A 20,158-nucleotide genomic window follows, 5' to 3' on the forward strand; every position below is an offset into this window, starting at 1 on the left:
TTTATATGTCACAGATGTCATTATGAGCTACCGTTCTTGTAAAAATTGTTCAGAGACCCCAAGAACTCAGAAGAAGGGGAAAAAGTACCTCCGCTTTGGGAGAAAGGACGAGATTCCCTGCAAGATATGGCAAATTGACGAGATGATTATGCTACTTTTGAAAAAAAAAATTAAAAATAAAATAAATGCAGTAAAAATTATGTAAATTCGAAAATGAATTCAATAAAATTACAAAAATTCAATAAATACTCACGTTATTACAAACGTTAAGGGACAGACAAGGCAAACTAATGTTGGTAGAATATGAAGATGTTTCTTTTTAGCCATATTAAAAAACGTTTAGTAAAAATAAATACACAGAAGATAGGAAACAGAATTCACACAAAATATATATCGCACTTGATTGAATACTGCACATTACCAAAACGAACACTAAGCTGTCTGATAATAGACTGAACTGATAAGATATGTACCGACTAATTTTATTGAACTTTTTAAATTTGTTCGCCCCCGTTTATAATAACTTATTGTCAAGTTTCTTTCTTCAAGATCAAAATGTATATAAAAGGATATTTTTGTTTAAATCTTTAGGTAAATCATTTTAAAATTTATTAATTTCTTAGAAATTAGTACCATACTATATGGGGTATGAAAAAATAAAATAAAAATAAATAAATAATCTTATGGGCGGTATCCCTTAAATAAAGAGAATACATTCTAAATTAATAGTACATACTTTTGAAAATTGGAAGGTTTGTGTCACTATAAAATATCCAGCGAACACAATATTTTACGAATATTTTACAGTCTTTCTTATTAGCATTTTTGATTGTAACAAAAATTAAATTTAAATTGAAACTTACATTTTTTACCATTTTAAGGCAGAAGTAGCTCAACTTTCTTTGCCAATCGTTTTTCTTTATATCGTTACATGGTGGGGCACAAATAAAATATCTAGGAGCTAGTTTCCTTGCCTGGAACACCTTCTACCAAAATAAGGCCAATATGGGCTATTTTGCCATGAATCACGTTTGTTTCTCACCCTTGAAGATCTGTACAGATAATTTACATACCGAAATAATTGAAGGAAAAATAATGTCTAGGCAGATCCATCACTCTTCATCGTTTTTAATGGAATCGTTAGAAAAATTTTAGACAGATATTTGAGGGAGGGAGCCTTATGGATATATTTGTTTTAATCAGCATGCTTCAAGAAAAAGTAAATCCTGCGAGGCAGTTCTCCCACAGCTTAGTGAGAGAACTGAAATTGATTGTCTTTAGGAAAGAATTATCTCTATGGGTGTTTTTATACAAAGAGAGCGCGTTCTACAACTCCCTCAACTCTATTACTTTGACGATGGAATGAGATGGACTGACCCAGTTATTCGTGGGGTAAGCACCATATAGAAGTCGAGACCACTTCTAGCTGATAGATATCTTTGGAGACTCCTAGCAGTGGCACCGGTAACAGTATTTCCTCAGAGAGTTATCCCCGCTACTGTGGCGCATGGTTGTAAACGGCTTATAAAATGGTCACCCTTGACCTGCGAAGTTATTGTCGTGACACCATTATCAGGACGGGTTGGAAAGAATTATAATCATTTACTCGTATGATGATTACTCTCTTAATTTATTAAATTTTATATTTTAACCTAAGAAAATAATATCAGCATACAATTAATTCTCTACGACTAATCAGTTTTCAGATATTTTTAATGCGGATGTCTAAGTTAATTCCGAATTTCGTTTCATTAACTTGACTGAAAAGGATTACTTACTTGACGAACAGAAGTTCGTACTGCGTACAAATACTGCTTACGTCGGGTACTTTCTGGAGAGCGAGTAAAATGTTGAGATCAAGCAGGAAAACTGGAATTCCAGGTACCTCCCCAATCTCTCAAAACTTTTTTAGAAGCGAAGACTAATGCAACTAAACACAACTAACTGAACATAAAACTATACCTCCCCTTCAATTTGGATTTAACACATTGTAATTAACACTGGAATAGTCAAAACGAATAACAGAATAATAATGAACGCTGCGAAGAGAATTAAAATTAATATGTTACAATTAATCATAGAGTGAAACGTTTGCATTCGATACTATAAGGTACGATTACTTTCTACAAGAACAACTCGTTTGTATGATGATATCGATTTTTTTATATGAACATGCACTACAAGCCGGCGTTTTGAAAAGCGGTTATCTCAAAGAGGAGGTTATAGTAGTTAAAAGTTGTGACTCAATAATTACTTTCTACAAATTAGGTAAGAAAATTTGGTAAAAGTTATCTTATTTGCAGATTCCAATCTAGGTTTTAGTGAAGTAGAAGGAAGACAAAAAAATTATCTCACCTTTTTTTAACCCCTTAAAAATGCTTAATTTCACCATACCTTCATGCATAATTTAATCATCTAAGGTGTACCCTCGAAGTAAAAATTAATATTTAAGAATATCTAAATTTCAAGACACGTTCATGTAAAAGTTTTATTTGTTAAAAGCATGCTTATTATGTTATTATGCTTTTTAAATTTGACAAGGTTTTATCAGAGCAAGTTGTCTCTAAATACGGTGCTAAACATTACTTCTCACTCCGCAAAATTGAGTGTTGTAAAGACTGGCAATGTAGTATTAAAAATAAACGAAGAAGTAATTGAAAAGGAGAAAAGGATTCATTTTATATTCTATAATTTATTTATTTCTTGAAAAGCATAATACAGTTTATGTACATATGTGTACTGAATACAAGGATTGTTTTAAAAGTGATCTAATTAATCATTTATTCTTTTTCTTTTTTTATAAGTTAATCGCAGCAACTTCAATATATATAACTGGAAAAATGAAAGATGAAAGTTATATTTTCATTTGATTAAAAAAAGGGTATTAATTTTCATTTTGAACGATTATGTATTTAATTATGGATTTTATAAACTAGCTGTCTATTAGTTTTTTGCTAGAGTTTTATGGCTAATTTCGCACTCAAAATACCTAATTCGAGAATTAAAAAGTACATTAAGGCAACGTTAGAAATTTTGTAGAACTACTATTTATTAATTTTTTTTGTACTACAAAATTTATATCTTTTTCTAGGAAATGAAGGTCATAGAAACGGATAAAATTCAAAAAGAAAAAGACGACCTGAAAATAAAAAGTAGACGGATTGATTACAAAAACTTTGACAATCTTTTTTATGCGTCAAGATATCTTTTTGAATGTGGTAAGTATATGTCTTAAATAAGTACATATTCCATTATTAAAATTTTAAGACGCTTATTTACGAGCTTTGCTAAATTTCTAATATTAGTTGCGGTTCCAAGTGAAATTATTCCTCTCTCTAGTTTCAAAGAAGAGTGTAAAGCTTTAAACAAATTCGTTTTAACTGTTTTTGTTTGTAAATAAAAACTGAGTCTCTTTTATGGTTACAAGGGCCCTTCTAATTTTTCTGTGAAACAGTTCAATAAGTGAAGATGTTTCTGTAAGAAGAATCCCAGGTTGACTAGTTAGTGGCCCATTGGTCGTTTTACCCAAGCAGTAAACAAAATCTGGTAAGAGACAAACAAGATTTTCTCTGTAATCATTTAGTAATCTCTAAATTTTTTGAAAAACAAAACTGGTACTTCAAGTTGTATTTTAATTACTAAGTTAGTGAGAGGATGGTGCCAACTCTCTACCCTCCGTCGACTGGAGCCGATGGTCAAAGAGTTGAATAGGGAAGATATGCTCCAGTGTCCCTCGGCTCCATACTACTTCCCGATGGAAGCAGTAAAGGATGTAACGAAGGAGGAGGAGGTGCCATCCAAGCACGAGAGGTTTTTATGTGACGAGACGGCGTTGGGGTAAAAAAATTACTTAGTGTCAGGTTTAATGCGTGCCGCTAAAACAAATATAAAGTTTTAACGTTTTGCGATTTCTTGTTTTTGTTTAGAGATAAAGAAACTTTCCAAAAACCAATTTTTTGGACCAAATGGACCATAAAACGCGTATTTCCGAGGAAAACGTATTGAAAAACGTATTTATCACAATACTCCCGCTTACCTCAGTAAATCTAAATTGTATTTAAAATAGTTCATAATTTTAAAGGAGATTTCATTTATTGCAAACTCCTCAAACATATTGTGCTTATTATATAGTATATGGCGCTTTTTAAAGACGGCGATGATTCATTGTTATTGTAGGTTACAAGTTAAAAGCGAATCCTATTTCAATTGCAACTGCTGCAACAATATTTCACAGATTTTTCAAAGAATTTGATTCAGGATATGACAAATATGTAAGTTGATCATTTTATTTATTTATTTATTTTGTAGTAACTGTGTATACTGATTGCTAACTTTGTTTTAAAAGGTAAACTCATTTAATCATATATTACTTTTTTTTTTAAGTTAATAGCAGCAACTTCATTATATATAGCTGGAAAAATGAACGATGAAAGCTATAAACTAAGAGATGTTATAAATGTGGCGCATCAGACATTACATCGTGGTTCTGCGCCTCTAGATTTAAAAGATGAGTATTGGGCTAGACGTGATGCCGTTGTACAAGCGGAATTATTAGTAATGAGGGTTTTAAAATTTCAAGTAAAAACTCCATTACCCCACAAGGTAGTTATATAAAATTATATATTTAAATTATGATAGTATGTATGTGGTTTCGAACCAGGCTGGTTACTCTCCAATTTTTCTGTTTATAGTACATGTTGCATTATTTAAAAACAATAAAATCTTGGTTGCCTAAATCAACCTGGGATAGTGTTCCTCTCAGCCAAGCTTCCATGGCCTTCCTGCAGGTAAGTAAGAAATGGAGCAATTTTTTTTTAATTATGTATTTTTATAGAGTAAAATGATTACGTCCAATATAAAGAGTCTTAGATCTCTTCCGGTTAAAATTTTACCTAGCAAATCTGATCTGCCTGAATACTGAGAGGTAACTCAAAGCTTGGTAAATATAACTTTCATTTCCTCTGTAAGCCCTTCCTGGAATAATCTATCTCCTGACCCACTAAAAGATTCTAGTCTTTTCAAGGAGCTTACAGCACTTTGCCATGGTAACCATCTCATTTTCTTTTAAACTAGTATGTTCCGGTGCCAAAAATAAGATGATTTTATTGTCCCCACCCAGGTCATTGAGTTTTGCAAACCAATACCAAACCAGTTTTGAACTGATAAATGAACTAAAACCCATTAATGGCGGCCTGGCTACAGATATTTCGATCCTTTCTGTTGAGGTTATTCTGAACTGATCTGCTTATTAGAAGAAGTACTTATTTCTTTGAGAAAAGATGCTATGAAATTTCGAGTGTTAGATCTATGTCCAATCACCCCGCTCAGAATCCCACAATTATATAATCCACGTAATATCATGTTTTTTGGTGCCAAATAGGGCGGATTCATAGCTCAGTTTCTTTTCTTTTTTTCTTAACTTCGAAGAGAAAATTTTAATGGGATAACCTCTTCCAGATAGCTATCGCCTCTCCTCCTTTTCCTACCCTAATACAAAATTATCTATCCTACGCTAATATTTGTTTTTATATTAAATAATTTCTTTTAGGATTTCCATCACGATTCAGCAATACTGGAACATCCACCACAACTAATTGCAATAGCTTGCATCCAAATGGCGATGCAATGCTATGGTGTAGATTTACCTTATATAAAAGAGACTGATGAATCCGCGTGGTATCTAGTGAGTGCACTTTATTTTGCGATTCGCAAAAGTCCAGTCAAAAATTTACTTTAATAATTTTGTTATCTTATTATGTTAATTTATTTTCCAGCTTCTGTACAAAAATGTGAAGAAAGATGATATATGGAATATCATTGACACGTTAATTGAAATGTACAATAAAGAACCAACTTTGGCCGATTAATACAATACTTCGTACAATGCATTCATTCTTGTGATTTGAACATATTTTTTCATGCATTTTACTTCACAGAGGAATAATTGATTATTTGTAGTTTTGTTTGTAATTTTTTAGTTTCCTCGTTTTTCTTTATACTTCATTTTCAACTTTATTTTTATATACATTTCATGAAGATAATATATTTAAAAAAATATATGTACAATTTTAAAGTAAGAATTATTTTATTGAACGAATGTAATTTTCGGTTTTGTAATGTTTATAAAAGGCTAGATTTTTTTTTACCACGTTTTATAATAAAATTCTTATGCCAAGAAATTAGTCTTTAATTAGTTTAAAAGATGTGAGAGTTTTCTGATTTCTTCTTTACTTTAAACACGTTCCCCTCAGTTCCTGATACTAAATAAAGAAGTGTCAATCTAAACATTCCATCAATATTGCAATTATTATTCTAAAAGAATGCTTCATCTCTAATGAAGCTTGATTGTTCTTTCATTAGTCAGTGAAGAGTTGGATAGGTAGAGGGAGGGAAGATCTTTTATCGTCAAAGTAATTCAAACTTAAGCGATCGATTGTTACTTTCTTGGTGTCGTTATAAGTACATTGAATAAAGACGCTGAGCGTGCATTGTGTTAATGTACCCTTCACATACAGTATGGAGTGTCGTGTACACCAAGAATCATAGAACAGCAGTTGAAAAACCAAAGTCATAACAGAAAATAAGAATAAGCCACACTTCACCAGTGAAGACAAACTCAGCGGGTCTAACATCCCTAACCTACAACGGGCTCGAGGCGATCCGCGATAGAAATTGGGTTAATAGTATTGGCTTGGCCAAGATCCTTTATCATCGTACTGATTAGGAACTATCAATAATAATATAGGGTAAAAATTAGCACAGGTTAAGTACATTGGAGATCACACCCACTCGGAGATCCTAGAATCATTTTTAGTGCTCTCTTACACCTCACAGCTCTGTGATGGACAGCGCTGTATGTCACGAGGGAACACTTTCCGGAGACCGGTATGCACAGAAAATGCTCTTGGCATAAGCAACTCATTGTTGACTAGCTTTAAAATAGGCAACAAAAATTTTATTTATTTAATCACTCTATGTTTGTTGTGCTTAAGCAACACAAAAAATATATATACTTTTATTTATAGTTATCTTATTTATTCAAAAAGGAAATGCAAATGATGTTTCATCCCTTACTTATAACGTCTTTTATGGACTTTTCGCATTTTTAGCTTTTTAACTTGTGGTTGTTCACCATTCGGTTCTGAAAATGTAGTTGCTAAGGCATGAGAAGAGCTAGTTTCAGATTTTCTGTCAGATTCGTTGTCAACAATGTCGTCTTTTTTTGTCAAATCATTTGAGTCATTATCTGAAGTAGCTTCAGTTTGTTTTTCTTTTTCTGTATCTTCCATTTCTTCATCGTCTGATTTCAAAGTAGATAGGGCTGGTAATTTTTCAGTTTGTATTTTTTTGTTAACAGTAACTGTTGGAATAACATCTTCCCCTTTAATTTCAGGCAAACTTTGCTCAAAACCAACACTTAATTCTTGTGGTACTCCACCCTGGAAATCATTAATTAACTTCTTTATTTTAAGGTTCTCAAGAGTTTTTACATTTGTGAGAAATAAAATTAAAATAATATCCAGTTTTACTGAAATCAGTCACTTACAACTACGTCAGCATATTTAAGATTTTCCCTTCTTTTATCAACATCAGTTTCCCAGGGGAACCAATAAATCTTTGAATTATGAAGAAATGTTTCTCCTGGCTCTACTAGAAAAGGTAATTTGTCTTTTTCCTCAATATCTTCTAAACCTTTTTCAAGACTAGGAAAATCATTAGGTCTTGAATAAATGGAAAATGCATCTAGTAAGTGATAACTGTTGAATACTGGGGCATCGAATGTACCAAGTGGATTATGAATTTTCCTCTGACGTAATGATTTTATTAGCACAGGCTAAAACAAAATATTTTGTTTTAAACTAATGAAATGAATAAGTACTTTTTAAAATATTTACAGATAAATTTATTGTTTTCTACTGACAAACCATTTTGCGATTTCTTCTTTGAAATATTCAATTCTTTTAGTACTTGCTTCAATTTCTTGCTGAATTTGTGGGAGGCTTGATAATGATTCGACTGCTCCAAAAGTTAGTCGATAAAGGCTTTTTTTTTTGTTAAGGGCATTACTTCATTTCCTACGGGGCGACTTTTTCATTTCCAACAAATTAATATAATTGGGTCATGTGTTTTTAGCTGGTAGAAAGAGAATTCTCTCAAGTATATTAGTTGAGACAGTATGTGAAGCATTCTACTTAATAAATGACATTTTCTTCGGCTGTTTCATATATAATGCTATATATGTACTAATGACTTAAAGGATACTTTTTGGCTCTTGATAAAGGACATAGATGTTCATATATAAGTGCATTGGTCTGTAGAAGTCTTTCAGAAACTTCTGTTTTATCAAAATAATTTAGTATTTTATAGTAAGCAATTTTTTCTTCCTGTCAATGTTTCAAGATGAAGTTTTTATTTAAATTCATCAAATGATGATTTGATTTTTTATTAATTAATATCTCGAACAAGACACAAAATAATCGCAAGAAAATCAAATTAGATATTTTGACTCGGCGTTTTTTCAAACTTTGTCTTTAGCTTTAGGACTTAAATCAACCATCGAAAATCTTTTCAACTTTGTTGAATTTTACGTTTTTTAAAAATTTATTTTGTTAAAAACGACACAATGATTTATTTTAAACTTTGTACACTGATCGCTCAGTTATAGGCGTATAACTTGTTATCTACTATTGAAAGACTTTATTTCCTTGGAATAGGCAGTTATGGGGTGACGTTTTATTGAATAAATTTAATGATCATATCTTTTTACATACAAATTTTATGTGACATGAAAATTTTGTAACATAAATTTGCTAAGAGAAGGCAATCGCGAATTTTTTGAAGAAGCGTAAATTGTGGTGGTTAGTAGAACACTTATTAAAGTGCTCATAGAAGCCCTTAGATGCTGACGCGCCCTAAATCATTAAAAAAAAGAAAAAAAAACAAGGAAAACAAAAACGGATTGGCCCCTCTGCGCTGGCGTTAAGTTCTGTTTTTTTTTTTTTTTTTTCTAGGACGAAATAAATTATCGCAGTTTGAAGTAAACAGCCAACGATAGTTGAAATATATTGTATAACATTAGGCAATGTTTTAAATTATTTAAACAAATACTTGATTTCTGAAATTTGGTAATCCAGCTTCTGTATCTAACTCTTCATATGGGAGATCCAAAAATAAATTTTGCAATTTCTGATCGTTCATTTTTTGCTTTTTGAATACGTAAACTTTGTTCAATTTAATAAATGGTAAACAATTTTGTAGCGTTTAAAACTATTTTTTGAAAACATTCTTTTTATTCAAATAACACATGTAAAAAAAAAAAACATATTGATAAACATGTTAGGAAATGCCTAAGTTTTTAAGTTGTAGTAGTTTATTTGGTGTTACATGTTTTTAAAATTTGTTTAAAAAATAATATTATATTTATTTGACATCAACCCATGATTCATTATTTTATTACACTGACCATTCAATTGAATGGATCGGCGATTAGCATTTTTTTTATAACTTTAATATTGTTTATTTATAGTTCTTTTTTTTTACCAGAATACTTTCATTGGTAAATAAAACTTCGAATTTATTGGAAAATAAATTCGAGCACAAATCCACTAATAAGAAAAATAAGACATTATTATTTTTTATTATTTGTGAGCTGTTATTCCAATTTGTTCGTTATTATTGTAAGTTGTTCAGAGGCTATAACTATTTGTAAGCGCGCGAAGGCGCCTTCACCCATATGCAGGGAACAGAGAATTTTAGAGAGGGTTAGTCTCTCATTTTCATATTACAGTAATATTGCAAATCGAACTGGGGTTATAAAAAAAGTTCTAGAAAACAGTAAATTTAGAGCTGAAGTAGCCAACGTATCAAAATGCACACCTCAATATAATATAATTATATATCTCTGCTTCATAAAATTAAACTTCTGCTGAGCCCTAAGTTTTTTACGTGACAATTATTTCATTAATTTTTAAAAAGTCTAATTTTTTTTATTTAAGAGAAAGTTTAAATACTTCAAATAAGTTAGAATTTCTGTCCACTTTCCACTTTTAATCATGTTGTATCTTGACTGTTACTGGCACATTAGCTGTGAAACAAATAATGCCCAAATAAATGCAGAAGGTCTTGGAAAGCATTGGCGGGAGATTCATCCTGCATTCATTTTGTTTTTATTAGATGAGTAGTGATGGGTAAAATTTATCTTAGTTTGAGGAAATTAGTTAAATCTTCGATTATGGGCGAGATTGTTCGCTAATGGCTCATTCTGTTAAGTTGGTTAGACAAATGAAATGAACCAACTGATATCTGTAAAAAATTTACTAGTTTTGGCTAAAGGTTTAGTTGGGAAATATGTATTAGTCGATTTAAGGAATGATTCTGCAGTCAATGGAAAAATAGACGATATTGATAGGTCAGTTCTCTTTGGTAAAATACATAGTTTTCTCTTTTAATTCACTTTAGACCCTTTTATTTTACTAAATATGCATATGTTGTAGTTCCATGAACGTTACAATGTCTGACGTAATATTCACTGATGCAGGTGGAAATGAATATTATTACAATATATTTTTTATTAAAGAGAGAAACATACGATATATTCACATACCGACCGAGGTGAGTGTAAACATTTATAAATTTAGGTTAATGTAACCTCCATTGCTTACTAGAAAATTGATGTTTTAAAGCTAAGTTAATGTATGGAGGTATTATCCTCCATAAGATTATTTTGATATGGATTTTAAATTATATAGTCGACTTTTAAATTTTCTTACTAAAAATCTTTGCTAGGCTTTATTCAAGTTTTTTTCCTAAAAGTGATTTGCAGTGAAGGCTATGAATCCTTTTTCATTTTTACGGAATAGTTTCCATGGATATAAGTTTGTGAACTTATTGGCCCAAAATTATGCTAGAATTAAAAATATCGAGTATTCGACTAACTTTAAAATGGTCCGACCTTCCTTTAATATTGAGAGATATGACTGTGTTGGATTCGATTTGGACAACACGCTATGTGAGTACAAAATTGACGCATTAGTACGTATGGAATATAATGTTATGGCTGAATACCTCATTTCAAAAGGATATAGCGAACACATAATAGCTGCACCTTTAGATGCCACAGAAATGGACTTCATGCAAAGGGGTTTACTTCTGGATTTAGAAAGAGGAAACATATTAAAACTTGACAACTGCGGTGAAGTATCTCGAGCTAGTCATGGTACCAGAATGCTTAGTACTGAGGAAATTAGGAATATTTATGGTGAGGCTAAAAAGTGTCAAATAATTCTAGAATTCTTCAATGATCTGACTATTGCTTGGGAACCCTCCGTTTCTTGTAAATTCCGGGCACTTTTAGATTTCTTTGACATGCCTGCTTCACTTGCTTACGCAAGAATCATTGACGACATGGACAGTCGCTCTGACAATAACTACATGAAATGTGGAAAGGATATTATGGCTGTTCTTCAAGACATGTATTCCAGAGAGCACTTTTCAAGTGAGCAAAGTATTTTTTTTCGATATTTAAAAGAAGAACCTGACCTCTACATAAATAAATGTTCAGATATGGTTATAAACTGGATTCAACAGTTAAATAAATCAAAAATTGTTTTTTTGGTGACTGGTTCAAATATTGATTATGCCAATTTTACTGCTTCTCATTGCCTTGGAAAAAAATGGAAAGATATGTTTGATGTTGTAATATGTTATGCAAGAAAGCCAGGTTTTTTCAAAAATAAACACCCTTTTTTTGCTACCAAAGATTCACGTGAAGGAAGTCAAATTAGAAAGCCTGAAATGGGTAAGGTATTAAGTCAGGGAAATTGGGGACAACTTTATCATCTTTTAGGGAAGTCAATTGGCAAACCCAATCCTTCATGCCTTTACTTCGGGGACAATTTAGTTGAAGATGTGTACACTCCTGCGAAATGGGGTTGCTGTGATACGGCCGCGGTTGTTGAAGAAGCATTCTTTGAGTCAAAACGTTGGGGGTCTTATACAAGTTCGGATTCTCTGTGGGGTAGTGTTTTACGAACTTATGCTCTTACTCAGGTAACTACACTCAAGATACTTGCTTCGTACCCATTTGAAGAAACTGTTGGTTTTCACTCTGAAAAAGATGAGGGCTTTAAGGCTTCAAAGGAATAAGTTACTTTTGCACAATATGTCACTCTCAATGTTGTACAATTTGTATAGGGAGGGATTATTTCTTTTCAAATAAAGTAGCTGTACCGTAATAGATAATACTTCAAATATTAGATTCTAGAACGTTGCAATATTTCCATTTATTTTACGTTTTTCAATCATCTAAAATAAGCCTTTTATAATTGTCAATTATTCTTTTTATACCGAAGAGATAAACGCTCTATAAAACGTTTCCAGTATGTATTATGTACACTCATCAAATGTGTTATTATAGGAAATGAGATTTAATAATGTTATTTAAAAAAGTAGAGTTTAATAAAAAGTAGATTATTTGGCTATATTATTACTACATTATTTGGTTATTATTACCTACGCTTTACTAATGGTTGCGTGATCAGTATGCTGAAATCTAATGATTAATGTTAATCAGTTAAAAAGTATTTTATTAGAAATTTCCAACAAAATTAAACAACTTTTAAAAGATTTTTAGAAGTGACAAACCAAATAAATTAATTTATTACAGCTTATTTTTTAATTTATTGCTAATGTGTAGTTTGGATATTATTGGATACGAATAATTTTGATGCTCCTGATTGTATATTTTTTTTTTCAGATAATAAAATTGTGTAATTGAAATGTTTTATGCTTTCCTTTATTTATTTAAAAACCGAAAAATGTAAGCAATGATGGCTGATAGGTCGGGGGGAATATACTTGCTTTCAAAAGTGGATGAACACAAAAATTCAAGCATACTTCTTTCGATAATAAAAGTCCAATTACTTGCACATATTGAGGTGCGAATAACTAAATACATTTTGCTTAAGTTGGATAATTCTGAGATGCTACGACTGAAATATTTTACACCAAATATTGTTATAGGTTTACAATGACGGTTAATTTTACAAAAGGTTTGCCTTTCAGCAAATTAGTAGTAATGCTGTAATTAACTTTGTTTTACATCGAAGTTCCATTTCTCCCATTAACCTTCTACTATTCTTATCAATTTATTGGCATGACTTATTGAAAAATCTACCTATTTATTGAAAGGCATTTCTCGACTTCGATGAAAGCGCTACCCTTGCATAACGGCAGGCACTAAGCATTTTGGGTCTATTTTTTCTGAAAATGACCCATCAATTCTTCCTTTTTTTCCCCAAACTGAGTACATAGCGCAATAGTAGTTACAAATGCAAAAATATACTTTACCATATTTTAGTGATCTACTGAATTTAAAAACTGATTCCCAACTTTTGGCCGGCTATTAGCTAAAAATTGTTTATTTATTTATGACGTATACATTCTCCACGCACACTAAATTATAAGTCAGATAACAAATTAAAAGGAACTATGAAAAGGTAAATTTAAAAGTTACGTAAATTATTTTAAATTAACAATTCGCTGCAACGCTAGTGTGACAAGACAAATTACCCAGACACCGCATCATCACGCTGCTGGAACATCAGAGACTGAATCTACTGAAGCAGACAAATTACATACATAAATTTAATCAAAATTATCAATTCGCTGTAGTGAGCGAGTGACGAGATCAGAAACACTGAACTATTAACGAACCGCTGGAACGTCAAGAGGCCACCAAAAAAAGGTGACTGAATTGATCGAATTTACCCGTACATCTTCATATTCATCTCAAGTCTAGTCTTCGACCAAATAACAACCTCATTTTGTTATTAACTGCAAAAATTTAGAACTTATTAAGGAGAGTATCTCTCAAAGAGGACCAATTACTACTCTTCAAGCAAAAAAAAAAAAAAAAAAAAAAACCTGAATATTTTATTTTGATAATGCATGTGGAATTTTTGTTGAAAATGCAACATTTTGTTAATGAACTCACTTCTAATAGGGTTAGTATTAGGAGGGGCACACACACAAAAATGAAAATTCTTTCATGAAGAAAAATTTGCGACTGCCAAATTTACTCAGAAAGTTAAAATCTATGTGAGTCACATTCTTGAGAATAGTTGTTACTATTGGAATAATTATCTCAGGAATTTTTAAAAAATGTATAAACAATAACTTATGAATCTCAGTTTTCAATAAGCTACAATAATTGATATGTGCACTTGTAAAATAAATTGATCATAGATAGTTTACTTTTGTAAGTCTGAATAATCTAAGTATTTAGTTATCAAATCATAAAATAAAGAAAAGGGATAAGGTGTAAACATTTTTTATTTCATCAAATTATAATTTTTTTGAAAAACAATTAATTTTATTTATAAAATTAATTATTAATAAAAATCATGCTTAAGCACTCAAGATCTTATGATCTGTTTTTAAACGAACAGCCTGGATTTTTTTTTTTTTAAATGATTTAACTCAATTTCAAGAAAATAGTGATTGTAATTATTCAATCGATAGTCAGGAACTGATGAGGGCTCTATCTTAATGCAATTGGCGCTTCAAGATTTCTTCAGACAGCATTTATTCCTGAAGAGTGAAGTGGTCAACTGCTTGGTAGAGACTTGGCACTATCCTATGTAGGCAAAGGTTTTAAATTATGATAATAATTATGGCAGTAGTGTTAAAATATTTAAGATATTATAAAAATCTAATCTAAATCTTCTCAAATATACAATTATTCTGCTCATTAAATAATGAAAATAAGTCTTTCTTGGCTCCCGGAATCCCCACTTGACTTGGAATCCTCTGGGCAATAATAGTGGTCAAAGTGCTGCCCACAAACACTAACAGTCTTTACTGCAAGTGATGGAAAGAGAACACCACAATTTGATTTCCAGACCGCCAGGATAGATAGACCACCCACCGAGGATTAAAATCTTTCCTTCTCCAGAAGATTCATATTTCATCATCAGAGTCAGAACAGAGAGTGCTTGCAGCCATGAATCTTTCAAAGAGTTAATGTTTAATGTAATTAGTGCACTCCAGATTCTCCACTTCCGGGGTTAGGTAGATGACTTATCGGTACAGACATGAAGCATTCAGGTACCTCACATATAGAACGTTATTTCTGATTTAATTATTATTAAACAAATAAATAATAATAATAGAAATTAGGAAGGTAACCCAGGTTCGAATACAGCTGCTGGCCATTAGATTTTCTCTTCCTAGAAGCTTTCTAACAGCTCACTGTCCAGCGATGGACAGTGTTGTCTATAACGAGAAAACATGTCCGGAGGCCAGAGTGTACCCAAAACTCATGGGCGCCAATGACATCAGATGTAGATGCAGAAGTTTTAATACGTTACCACACTTAAATAAATTAAATACAACAATTAAATAAATTGTTTATTCAATGTAAACCCCTCCACTACAATCTATTTATTTTGTTGTTGCTTTTTTTTAGGTAGACATCAACAATTTAATAGTAAGCAGTTTAGAAAAAATTAGAAATCCCAAGAAACGTGTAATTAACCTGAAGACTTCTCGTCTTATGCAGAGGCAGTTAGAGACATTACAAAGAGTTGAAGAAATCAAGAAAGCGAAGCAGAAAATGAAAGAACAATTAATGGCTTCTACAAGCAAAGAATGAATATTGTAAATAAGTATTGTTAATTGAAGACCTTTTGCTAACGTTTCAAAATATTATTTTAAGAAAAAAAAATAAATAAATAAATAAGCGTGCTTACTTTAAAATGTCAGACAATTCTACCTTACAATTTTCATTTTCAGAATTTTTGGAAGTTTATTACATCAAGAAAAAAAAATACGTAAAAATTTTCGAAAAATCTTCTTTATTGATTCAAATCATTGTGCTAATTTATTTGATACAGTTCTCTTGTATCAAGTCAAAAAAGGCCTTCAAATCAGTTTTTCTTTTTTTTTAACTTCTGTTATAGCAATTTTGTCCAATTGAAATTTCACCGTAAATACCGTTTTGGTCCCCAGAGTTCGACTTGGTTCGATCAGTATGAGTGTGCAAACAGAATGCTCAAAAACAAAAATCGCAGAAAGCTTAAACTAGGTACTCTGTTTTTTGTGTTTTTTAAATGCTAGTCAATAGAGGTCATTGCGGTCTCGAGGCCTAACAACTATAGTTAGAGAAGGTCGTGTGTGTTCATAGTTTTTACGAATAGTTAATTAGGTCCACTATGCTAGGTATTAAAGATTTTATCTGCATGCTTTTTCTTCTCTCCCAGTTTACAGATTTTCACCACTGCAGAGAGTGGTACATCAGATTTAATCAGAGACCATTGTTCGACTACCATTGCGTTTAAAAGTGAGGTTAAACAAATCATAATTCTAGTTACAACCTAGTATTTATTGTTAAACTACTACAATAATAAATACGTACCTTCCTTGAAAAAATTACAATATTGCATTTGCATATTGCTTAACCAAATCCTTGTAATAATCAAATACTTTGATAGCCGCCTCCCTACAAATTTTTACAGCTTGTTCGAATTCTATTTCTGTAAAAGGACCCTCTGTAGTCAAAGTTATTATATTCTGATTCACACTTTCAAATGATGCTGTCACCAACTTGCAGGCATTCTACAATAGTAAGATCGAAATAATTTGTTACAGTATCTTTAAATCACAAATAGTTAAATTAAAAGTGATGTTTCCGGAGGCTACTTCCAACAATAATTACCTTTGTTTGCTGCCTGTCAGGATGCACATAAAAATGACCGTCTTTATCTATTACACAACTCGCCGCTGCGATCATATGCTGCATGTCAATTCCTGAATTGATCAATGCTAAGCAACTTGCATTTATTGCACAAGGCAAAACCTTAAATAAGAAACATATTTCTTTACCAATGGGGTACACCAGATGCAATGTTATTTACAAGATTATATTTACATATAATATAAGCTTAGTAATTTGGTATTTCTTATTATTTTTAGACTATGGCCTTGTACTCAGTATATGGATATGTGCTACGCACATTCTTCTCATTAAATTAAAATCTTAGAATTTCAATCTTTGAATTTATAATACAAATGGACAAAATTAACGCACCACTTAATTCATTTAACTGAAAATTATTATTTAATTAAAATTAAATCAACTATCCTTCTACATGATTTTATCTAGACACTGTTAAATACAATTAAAATAGCCAAAAATGAATGAAAATAATGCTTTGTTTACATTTGTAATGGTTAAAACAAAAGCATATTCTGCTACGCGTATATTTCTTTTCAGTTATTCTTTTTTCATCGTTGGTTTGTTGAAGTTTATTCTTAATTAATTAATCGAACGTACTTTTTTTTCAATGGCATTTGAGTGAGTATGACAGCGACAGGGCATTTACGTTACTAGGAAGCCCAGGTCCTAGCACCCTTGAAGTCAGCACAATAGGAATGTTTGTGAGCGCTGATAACTCAGAAGTTGATGCGAAAAAAATAATACTAATAAAAAAAAATGTAAGGAAAAATGGAAAGGCTTCTTTAGCATTTCAGAGAAACAGGGCTTCACATCAGAAGGCCGGAACAGGGTCGGTCTCGAACATTCAGATGGGCATAATTTCATATGGAGACACTCAGGGGAAGGTACGCCCCTTGCAGTATGGTTCCTCAGGTGGAACTCTATGGTGGCTCATTGATGTTTTGGGGTTGCATTTCCTTAAACGCACGTACCGAATTTGCCGTTGTGCGAGGAAGATCTCTCACTTCACATTGGTACTTACAAGACATAATCGAGGAACATGTGGTGTCTTTTACGCCCATTTCGTGCTAATGCAGATAATGTCAGGCACCATAGAGCACATATTTGGATAACTACCTGAATGAGGTTGGAATTGAGTGCTTGGTGTGGCTAGCTCGAAGAACAGATTTAAATCCGATCGAATACGTCTGGGACCAACTTAAGCAACCCAGGTCTTAGCACTCTTGAAAAGTTAAAAACGGCAGTTCATGATAAATGGGAAAATATTTTATCAAACACTTTTCCAAGGAATGCGGAGGCATTTACCGGACGTAATTCGTGTCAATAAAGGAAATATTCGGCATTGAACAAGAAAAAAAATCATTTGTCTATCAGAGTAATAGTGTACTTTAGTGATAATGCCTCTGGGAGAAGCTGATTTCACTTCATCTTGAGGAATATTTTTACTTACACTTCCACCGCTTTGTAGTTCTTGGACTAATAGCGTAGTTTCATGGCGATTGTACGATTTACGGAAAATGACAGATTCACATGCACCCCGGATCATATCTTCATATGTTTTACACAAATTATCTGAAAACGAAATAACATTCATTAATTTTAAAATGCTTATTCTAATGTTCCATCAAAGAGCTTATTCTATATAGGAACACGCAGTAAGATTACTTGTTGGTCCAGCTTTAGGTTTGAATGTAACTTGGAAAGGCATATCATCTTCAATTTTGGTATGTTTCATTTCGTAGGGGCCATATACAGATGCAACAACTACTGCATCAGCTAAAAGATTAAAAATATTTAAACAGGCATGTTTGTACATGTATTTCGTTTTCGTGCAAAGAGCAAAACTTAATCTTGTATTAGAAAACTTAAATCAGACTACCTTGTGAAAGTATAACCGATCCATCAGGCTTACTAAGTACATTTAATTCACAATTCATGTTTTTGCATATGTAACCGCACTTTAATTACCACAATAATTCTCATTCACTCACCTAATACCGCACATCTTTATAACCTTTTTCTGTATTGGTGAATGGAAGGTAATACCTGTATGTAATCGTCATCAAAAAAGCTGCCCGCTCTATCTATTGACAAGATTTAGTACCTTTGTAGTTACTGTTTTGACAGATTTTTGCTAGCAAATCAAAATTTTGTTGGAAAATTTATCTTTTTTTGATTAGAAGCATGCGGACATTTATTAACTTTAAGCAACAAATACAATAAAGATTTCATTTAAAACATAATATCCCTTTGGCAATCCTAAATTGTAATCTTTTTGTAGGATTAGGAATATTCTGAATTTATACTATTATAAGTATCGAGAACGTGGAGAACCAAGTTCAAGACAGACGGAAGCATATGAAATCAATTCCTTTTTATCATTCGAAATAAAAATAAAAGAAGTTATTGATTATTTCAAGAGTCAAAGAGTCGATGTTTCAGTCTAGGAAGTTTAAGAATTAACAGACTTTTGACCATTTTTCTAAAGTTTTGAGAATTAATGCTTAGTTCTCATGATTACAATTTACATCGTTCTCTAAAGATAATAGGCAAAAATAGGCTTTAATAAGTAACAATGTCTCTTAGTAGATGTACCATAATTAGGATGAGCAGACCCCGTAATTAGTAGGGATGTTTCTGGTTTATGTTACTTACAAAAATGTCCCAGATCGCCCAGAGTTTTACATATTAGTAAATATTTCATGATTTTTTTTTTTTTAAGATAGCAAAAATTAATTTTAAATTAATTAATTTTTTGGAGAATCTGTTCCCCATCTGTGACTTTATGCATGTAAGGGCATCAGCAAAGTGGTCGAGGTTTTTACTAATATAAGTATACGATATGTCTACCCAGCAGTCTTTCTTTGCAATAAATGATATTGTAAATAAGAACTTCATTTGGAGCCGTTGTAGGAATGAAATGTAATTTCTCTGTATTGAATCATCGATTAAAAACACAATTGTTGAACAAACAGCATAATCCACAATGCTGAAATGTCAATGATATTAGCTTTTGCCACATTTTCAAAAGCACCCAACACCAGTGTGATGACAGAATCTATTTTTTTTATAAATCTATTAAAATTTTATCAGTAGATGGATGAGAGGAGAACTTAAACGGTCCTAACGATGTACAGTGCAAACAGGAAATTTGTTTTTATTTTTTATAATTAATTTTAAGAAAGAACTAGGAATGAATGGATGCAATATCTTTTATTTCAAGAATGTTAAGTTCATAGGAACACGGTGTTTCCCGCATTAGTAATTCTACTTTAAATTCCATAACTGTTTAGAGAAATTCCAGTTTTATTGTTTTTGGATACCTTTCTAATTGATAATTAGATTTCTTTAGTTTTCTAGTTACACTTATATTTCTTTAAATATTTTTATAGCTCAAGTAAAAGTTTCAAGAACAATTAAGTT

General features: G+C 31.6%; 6 protein-coding genes across 12 annotated transcripts in view; 3 read left to right on the forward strand and 3 right to left on the reverse strand.

Annotated features, from left to right (window-relative positions):
* The window catches only part of LOC141454565 (DNA damage-regulated autophagy modulator protein 2-like), a 12,564-nt gene extending 10,563 nt beyond the window's left edge, over positions 1–2,001 (reverse strand). Inside the window, exons 1-2 of one of the 5 annotated variants that reach the window (XM_074128972.1) lie at positions 1,779–2,001; positions 864–1,052 (exon numbers count right to left, since the gene is read on the reverse strand). In XM_074128972.1, coding sequence (XP_073985073.1) covers positions 864–865 — 2 coding nt within the window. In that variant the 5' untranslated portion in view covers positions 866–1,052; positions 1,779–2,001. Of the gene's footprint in view, positions 1–253; positions 464–863; positions 1,053–1,778 lie in introns of those variants that run through there. The other 4 variants (XM_074128992.1, XM_074129011.1, XM_074128952.1 and 1 more) reach the window with 4 other exon arrangements.
* Positions 2,002–2,148: 147 nt separating this feature from the next.
* koko (cyclin Q) lies at positions 2,149–6,080 on the forward strand. 2 transcript variants are annotated; one of them, XM_074128929.1, is made up of 7 exons: positions 2,149–2,268; positions 3,092–3,218; positions 4,177–4,271; positions 4,384–4,602; positions 4,692–4,787; positions 5,549–5,683; positions 5,775–6,080. In XM_074128929.1, exons 2-7 carry the CDS (start codon positions 3,095–3,097, stop codon positions 5,865–5,867), a joined length of 762 nt encoding a protein of 253 aa, XP_073985030.1. In that variant the 5' UTR covers positions 2,149–2,268; positions 3,092–3,094; the 3' UTR covers positions 5,868–6,080. The 2 variants fall into 2 exon arrangements, with proteins under 2 accessions (XP_073985030.1, XP_073985039.1); XM_074128938.1 differs by lacking the exon at positions 2,149–2,268 and adding an exon at positions 2,858–2,881.
* A 933-nt stretch (positions 6,081–7,013) lies between these two features.
* Positions 7,014–9,301, reverse strand: LOC141454547 (uncharacterized). Of its 2 annotated transcripts, XM_074128910.1 has the most exons (5): positions 9,109–9,300; positions 8,263–8,384; positions 7,922–8,042; positions 7,547–7,834; positions 7,014–7,439 (listed from the first exon to the last, which is right to left on the reverse strand). In XM_074128910.1, exons 1-5 carry the CDS (start codon positions 9,196–9,198, stop codon positions 7,071–7,073), a joined length of 990 nt encoding a protein of 329 aa, XP_073985011.1. In that variant the 5' UTR covers positions 9,199–9,300; the 3' UTR covers positions 7,014–7,070. The 2 variants fall into 2 exon arrangements, with proteins under 2 accessions (XP_073985011.1, XP_073985021.1); XM_074128920.1 differs by lacking the exons at positions 7,922–8,042; positions 8,263–8,384 and having other exon boundaries at positions 9,109–9,301.
* An 807-nt stretch (positions 9,302–10,108) lies between these two features.
* Positions 10,109–15,756, forward strand: Lsm10 (U7 small nuclear RNA associated Lsm10). Its single transcript, XM_074129041.1, has 3 exons — positions 10,109–10,408; positions 10,494–10,611; positions 15,467–15,756. Exons 1-3 carry the CDS (start codon positions 10,287–10,289, stop codon positions 15,650–15,652), a joined length of 426 nt encoding a protein of 141 aa, XP_073985142.1. The 5' UTR covers positions 10,109–10,286; the 3' UTR covers positions 15,653–15,756.
* LOC141454541 (5'-nucleotidase domain-containing protein 1-like) lies at positions 10,620–12,778 on the forward strand. The gene has a single exon (XM_074128898.1). It carries the CDS (start codon positions 10,831–10,833, stop codon positions 12,142–12,144), a length of 1,314 nt encoding a protein of 437 aa, XP_073984999.1. The 5' UTR covers positions 10,620–10,830; the 3' UTR covers positions 12,145–12,778.
* Rrp46 (exosome complex component Rrp46) lies at positions 14,314–18,777 on the reverse strand. Its single transcript, XM_074129023.1, has 6 exons — positions 18,615–18,777; positions 18,401–18,511; positions 18,186–18,307; positions 16,715–16,855; positions 16,415–16,614; positions 14,314–14,635 (listed from the first exon to the last, which is right to left on the reverse strand). The coding sequence occupies exons 1-5, from the start codon at positions 18,670–18,672 to the stop codon at positions 16,429–16,431; spliced, it is 618 nt and encodes a 205-aa protein (XP_073985124.1). The 5' UTR covers positions 18,673–18,777; the 3' UTR covers positions 14,314–14,635; positions 16,415–16,428.
* Between the last annotated feature and the right edge of the window lie 1,381 nt (positions 18,778–20,158).

The sequence above is a fragment of the Rhodnius prolixus genome, unplaced genomic scaffold (assembly GCF_049639745.1).
Source record: "Rhodnius prolixus isolate KJV_2025 unplaced genomic scaffold, Rpr scaffold_1, whole genome shotgun sequence".
NCBI lineage: Eukaryota > Metazoa > Arthropoda > Insecta > Hemiptera > Reduviidae > Rhodnius > Rhodnius prolixus.